This window comes from Saccostrea cucullata, unplaced genomic scaffold (assembly GCF_032062105.1).
Source record: "Saccostrea cucullata isolate Sc308-1 unplaced genomic scaffold, CSIRO_AGI_Scuc_v1 ctg14064, whole genome shotgun sequence".
NCBI lineage: Eukaryota > Metazoa > Mollusca > Bivalvia > Ostreida > Ostreidae > Saccostrea > Saccostrea cuccullata.
In genome coordinates, this window is record NW_026919684.1 from 5,268 (window position 1) to 11,907 (window position 6,640).

At 31.5% G+C, this 6,640-nt stretch overlaps 1 protein-coding gene across 1 annotated transcript; it reads left to right on the forward strand.

Annotated features, from left to right (window-relative positions):
* The first annotated feature begins 262 nt into the window (after window positions 1–262).
* Window positions 263–2,092, forward strand: LOC134235923 (sushi, von Willebrand factor type A, EGF and pentraxin domain-containing protein 1-like). The gene is made up of 5 exons (XM_062718101.1): window positions 263–512; window positions 701–766; window positions 1,022–1,189; window positions 1,764–1,922; window positions 2,070–2,092. Exons 1-5 carry the CDS (start codon window positions 263–265, stop codon window positions 2,090–2,092), a joined length of 666 nt encoding a protein of 221 aa, XP_062574085.1.
* The last annotated feature ends 4,548 nt before the right edge of the window (window positions 2,093–6,640 follow it).

Genomic DNA, 6,640 nt, shown 5'->3' on the forward strand with positions numbered 1-6,640 from the left:
TATGATTAAAAAAGATCTATATTGTATTTTTTCATCAAAATGAAAGACTTTTCGGACTTTCTAATGGAATACTGTCTAGTAATTTATTTATTATCAAGCAAATGTTATGCTTTATTCTTTAATTGCAACTGGGAATGTAAAACATATATAGAAACTTCATGAGTTAAATTGGTCAATACAGGTAAAAAGAATACAATTAAAATGACATCTCATATACCTTTTCCATGTTTTTATACACTTCTTTCCGCTTTAATTCCATCAGATGAAAGTGTTATCTCCAAGCAACGAGGGATTCATATTTCATGCCGGTGGTAGCGTCATGGTTGATACATATAATGACCCATATGGAGCTATAATATACGGATACAATGAGACAGAAGTTCTGCTCTGGAGACCATCCCAGACCAATACAAATGGACATTTGGTTTACGTGGGTGGAAAGTGGGGTAACGGGCTAAGTAATCAAGAAAGTGACGTTGTTGAAGTCATCGTTAAAGTTATCGACATAACAGGTATTAAGTTTTTGATTAAATAAAGAATTTAGAGATGAAATGTTCTGCAAAAACATTAAATTCATTTTTTACCTTTCTAGTGAAAACTCTCTGATAATGGATAAAGAGACTACGTATATATGTAAAAGAACATCATCATAAGAAGAATTACCTCTTTTTGTCAAATAATATAACTTCTTTCTATGTAGGCACGCCTTGCAATGGTACAGAATTATGCTCGCCTGATTGGTCAAAGACTAGATGCATTTCTACAGGTATTAAATATTCATGTACAAGACATTGCAAGGTTTCTTTGCAAAATCTGTTAAAAAGTGTAACAATTTTTTTTTTCATTTTATAAAACATTGTGTTCATCACTGTAAATTGCACGACCTTTCGAAAACATAAATAACAATACAGAAAATGTTAATTTAATTCATATTCTTCGTTCGAATTTCGTTGCCATTTATTCCAGCTACTATATTCCTCCAAGATTAAATTTGAAATTATGAAACTATATTTCAATGCAGATTGTCCTATCCCTCCTGATATTGACAATGCTTATAAAGTTTATGAAGGAGTGACTAATGGTAGCAAGACGTTGTACTCTTGTAAATCAGGATACACTGAAAGTTCAGATGACGTCATAATTAACTGTGTAGAGGGTACATGGTCTTTAACTTCAATGTTCTGCAGAGGTACGTAACTCTTTTGTGAATATATGAGAAAAATGTGAAAATTACATAACTAATTGAAAAAATATATTTCTTAACAGAATTTTTAATAAAATAAAATCCTGAAACTTTTTTTCATATGAAGTTGCTTGCTCCACGCCTCCTGCAGTTGAAAATACAGCAGTTTTTGTTCAGGACAATAGAGCAAAATATCACTGTCTAACGGGATATTTCGCTATGAAAAATACACATGACGTCATCGAGTGCATAAACAGTACCTGGCCATCTACTGACTTAAAATGTATAAGTAAGGATCAAGACCGTTATGTATTTTGCACATGTAAATATAGTGTCTTAAATTGTATTAAAGGATTTTTTTTTGTTCCAATGTTCCCATGTACTTTAGTTTTCAAAAATTAGAAATATATCCTTTTCAAAAGATTGTATTAAAGGTATGCACCAAATTATATTCTTAAAGTATTGTAAGTCAAAAAGGTATACATAATCTGTAAATCGTGTTAATGAATTAATATATTGTAGTAATTCTAAAAATATCAACTAAGTATAGTTTTTTCTCTGGATGTATATATCTTTACAGAATCTTGTCCTGAGCCACCCGCCATTGCTAACGCTGACGTCATGGTCTCTGAGAATGTTGCTTTATACTCCTGTCGTCAGGGTTTTCTTCCAAAATCTGGAACCAACTCAATAAACTGCTTACAATCTGAGTGGCAGAAAACAAACCTCATCTGCTATGGTAGGAGGATTTCACTATATATCTTGTCATTCAGTGCCATTTTAAAAAAAAACAACTTTGTTTTGACATGTTATATGTTGTATGTTTTTAACCTTAATAATTATATATATGTATTACAAGTATCATTGACATAAAGTAACTAAATAGGTTTAAGTGGTTTGATACCTTGAAAAGGAAAACTTATTTGTATAAAAAAAAACAACAAGAACATACATAATGATATACTTCATTATTACATCAATTGCTAAATATGTCTAAATGTATAAAGAAAGTCAGGAGGCTTTTGTTCTTATAACTGACAATTCTTTACATTTTCGAAAAGAATATTCAAACAATAAAACCGAACACCAATGCAGAGTTTGAGGTTTGAGATTGTGAAAATCAGAAAATAAAAACATGAATTAAATTGTTTGAACTAAGGCGGAGCACTTAATCATCTCTTAATTAGGATTTCACCTAATATTGTTTTTTTCTACCCCATTGTATAATTTCAGCGTCGTCATGCGGCCCAGTTCCTAACATAACAAATGCTGATTATCTAGTTGACAATGACGTAGCCATGTATGCATGTCGATATGGATACAAACCAACAAATGCTAAAAATAAAATAACATGTATGTCTGGAAAGTGGACCCATACCAGTTTGCAGTGTCAAGGTACTATTATCTCATAAAAAATGTATTTCCCTGGATTTATTTTTTATGTGATTTTTTGTTTTGCCAGAAAAATACTTACATGTATGTAATAAATAATTACACTGAGTAAATAATCAGTATTTCTGGCCATGGGAGACGAATGTTTGTAAATTGTATGGGTCTCCCCTCTTCTTAAAGTTTCTCACCCAGGCACGATTAATGTAAACGTTCAGGTTGTTGGAATTTTCGATATTTCCAAACCGACAGAATTGTGTTTAAAAGGAACATAATGATCCCCACAAACTAAAATAATGCACAAATAATCGAATCGATCTCATAGGGATAATTGTTTGCTTTTTACGGAATCTTGAAATGTAACAAGAGATATTGTGAGCAATGAGCTCACTAAATGATTCCCCTGCCTCCCTAATGAATATAATGGCGGTGTTTATGTTTTGCTGTGGAAAACCCCAAAATATGTGTCGGATCAAAAAGTAAAACGAGAGGTGCACAGTGGCATTATGTAATAAAGATTCTGTAAAAGTTTCATCAAATTTAATTCAGTGGTATGAAAGGATTTGCGGATAAGAGATGGGTACGCCAAAGCATAACAGACAGGTGGACGTACAAACAGACGGACGGACATGCCGATTACTATATACCCTCCCGTTTTTCAAGCGGGGGGATAAAATAAATGTATAACTCTTTGATTTAAAATCTAAAAATAAGCCATTTAACGAGGTTGGCTCCTGATATTTAAAGTCTCAAACGTTTTTGTCAAGTATATTTTTTAGTTTCTACACACATAGCTAAATTAAAAACCAAATAAAAAGAAATGGGGTTAATGTGCTTTTTTCGCTCTACAGAATATTAAATATGACCTTTTTGCACTGAAATTTATGTCTTAATAAAAAGTAATAGCTTCGACGTTTTCCTCCCAATATATTGATCTAAGTTACGCATGGAACAAAATAAACTATAAGTCTATTTAATAAAAGACACTTTAAAATTGTGACAAAGAAAAAGTTGCTTCGCATAATCAATTATTTGACATTTCCGCGCTCACAAACTAAGATTTTTCTGGAACTGAAAATTTTATAAGCAATAAAATTATTTTAAAATCTTTAACTTTTGCTGACTTTAAGCAGATTGGTCAAAAGTATCTTAGATATTCAGAAAAGAACATCAAAAGTGGGCTGAATGATTTAAATTTTGAAACAGTATTTTAAAAATTGTGAATTTTATGTTAAAGTTGGCTCAATTTCTATCGTGGACTTTCAGATCATACTTACTATTATTAGGTCATATTTCGTTGAAAAAAAAATATATGAAATAATCTTATAAATGTTAAAGAACCAGCATTACACATATCACTACAAAAGCAGCTTTCTTAGCAACCAGCATGGAAAGGTAGGAATCTAAAATTAACAGAACTGCACCTATAATGTAGTTCAAAAAGGGAAAATTGATTATATGCTTTTTAAAAAAATCTTCCGCCACAAAATGGCTTAATCCTATTTGAATGGAATTAAATCGCGTTTTTTTCCATTGGATATAGTTCAATTTGCATTGTAGAATCCATGTTGAATGTAAGAACTTTAAAATGATGCAGAATTTTAGAAATAAATGTCCAGACCAAAATCTCCTCAAAGCTAAGGATCGAACCTCCTTAAATAAGGGTTGTTTTGTTTTTCAGATACAACAAAGGGACTCAGAAGCTCTATCACTTATGATATGCTTGCAGAATGGATACAAGAGATGAAGAAGAATCTATCCGTGCATAAATCAAACACCAGTGCCTATAACAGAAGCTTGATCAGTGTCTACGAATCTGGTCCTAGCGCCGTACAGATAGGAAGTTTTGGGGTCTTTCTGATAAGTTTTACTATAATAGTTTTAATTTTACCGGATATACTTGCTGTTGTCAAGAACCTGTGTAACAAGATAAGTAAGAATTTTTGTCAACGTCGGAGAGGGAGAGATAAAAAATAAAAAAAAATTCTGTGAATTGACTTATTTTCATGGGGGTTAATTTTCGTGGTTTTAATTGTATGAAGGACCTAGTGATTTTTTTTTACCTCAAATTGCAGTTTTACACATACGAGGGTTGTCCCGTAAAATCGTGGACAAGTTGTCTAGTGTGAAAAATAAACATCACTGCGTTCTGAAATTTTCATTATTATTTAGTACATATTATAGTAATATACACAGCAAATTGCAGATAAATATATACATAAATAAGAAAATTATGAGATTTTATGCCATGTATTGTATCACCTTACGGAGCATGGATTATAACGTCAAAGTGTCTAAAACAGCGTCACGTTTTATCCTTGCTGAAAATGAAGTTGGATGAGTCCGACTTAAATTTAGGAATTTCATTGAAACACATTCTTTAGTCTCCATAAACAGTTGTACCAATTGGCACCCTCATGCGATCTTCTGAAGATTTATTAGTAAGTTACGGACAATATTCTCACCACCATTCAACTAATAGAAAATCTCATATCGGCGGCCTACTGTGACAGCGTCTTTTGCTATTAAATTAGGAGTTTGTCCGTATGCTTTGTGCTCCCCAGAGACTTGATCAAAAAGACTTCGCTAAAAAAAAAATCCTATTTCATTTATATACTTCAGATATGGTGATATTCTTATTATCTTTTTTTCTTCTTTGGTCATTTCAAGTTTCTAAAGGTGTCATTACAACATCAAATTAAAACAGAACAGCTCTCCTGTGCGCCGTAACGTCATAAAACGTCGCCATTTTTCGTGTGTTGTGTTTACCACTTTCCCATTTCGAATGCTCGAGAAACTGCCAAAAATTAACCAAATTCCTTAAAATTTTTACAAAGACCACAAAATTGATTGTGAAATTGAATGAGGATAATTTAAATCCAAATCTTATGTATTTAAAACTTTTATTTTGAATTCAAACTTGCGTATTCTTTAATAAAAACTTGGTTTTTTGACGGTGCGCCGTAGGGCACTACCCCGAGCACATTCAAGCATAATAAACTCTTTATTTTTGCCTATATTTTATTTAAAAATAATCATGCACTTAAATATGATGAATAAATAATTACTGAAATTTCAAGCTTAGTGCGCCCATTACTTTTCGAGAAAAACGCTTTGTCCACGATTTTACGGGACAACCCTCGTATATTACTAATGAACAATTCTTCAACCAAGACAATACCTGGTGCGCTTTGCTAATCAGATGGCAATCCAGAAAATGTAATATGAGAAAATTTACTATGGAATGTTGATTGTTATGATACATGTACTGTTTTTCCATGTACAATTTTAAAAGCATTTCATTTGAATGACCTCTTTATTGTGAATAAGAGCGATGTTTAACTTCTTGGTCATACACTACTAAGTCAGAAACGTACTGACATTCCCAATTTTTACTGACAAACTTAGAAAATTACTGACAATGTGCTGTATTTACTGAAAAACTTAGACAATCACTGACCTTTTTACTGCCGGTACTGATAAACTTAGAAAAGTGCTGACAATCTTAGTCGGTGCTGATAAACTTAGACAAATACTGACCCGTGTACTGTCCCTGCTGAAAAACTTACACAAGTGCTGACATTTACTGATAATTACTGTCCCTATTGTTCTCGCTCTCGGGGAGGCTGCAGTGGTGTGAAATGGATTTTTTTTTATTTCAACATAGATTATTATTTCATTTAGTTATTTTTTCATATAATTTTTAACTATGTCCAGATGATATCTTTGGGAAAAAAATGCTTCATTGGTCTATTTATAGAAAATTGATTTGTAAAAAAAGAGAAGGGATAAAAAAATTTCAAAACCTTCAAAAAGATAAGCAATTAAAAAAAATAAAAATCTTCCTTTAGTACTTAGATACCAGGTATGAAATTTTACAGAGGTCTTTTCCTTTTCATAATTAAACAATGTTATTACATGACATGCATTTTATAAATATTTTCTTAATTAACGTTGACTCCCTGACTTTCTTTAATATTAAATTAAAGAAATAAACTGTAAGGTTAGATGTGTTTTATTCAATTTTGATTTAATTTATTCAAATTAGTTTGAATAATTTTAATAAAC

Coding starts and splice junctions, on each gene's coding strand:
- LOC134235923 (XM_062718101.1), top strand. CDS start 263: ATGAAAGTGTTATCTCCAAGCAACGAGGGATTCATATTTCATGCCGGT. Junction 513..700: donor TAAAGTTATCGACATAACAG/GTATTAAGTTTT, acceptor CTTTCTATGTAG/GCACGCCTTGCAATGGTACA. Junction 1,190..1,763: donor AACTTCAATGTTCTGCAGAG/GTACGTAACTCT, acceptor ATATCTTTACAG/AATCTTGTCCTGAGCCACCC.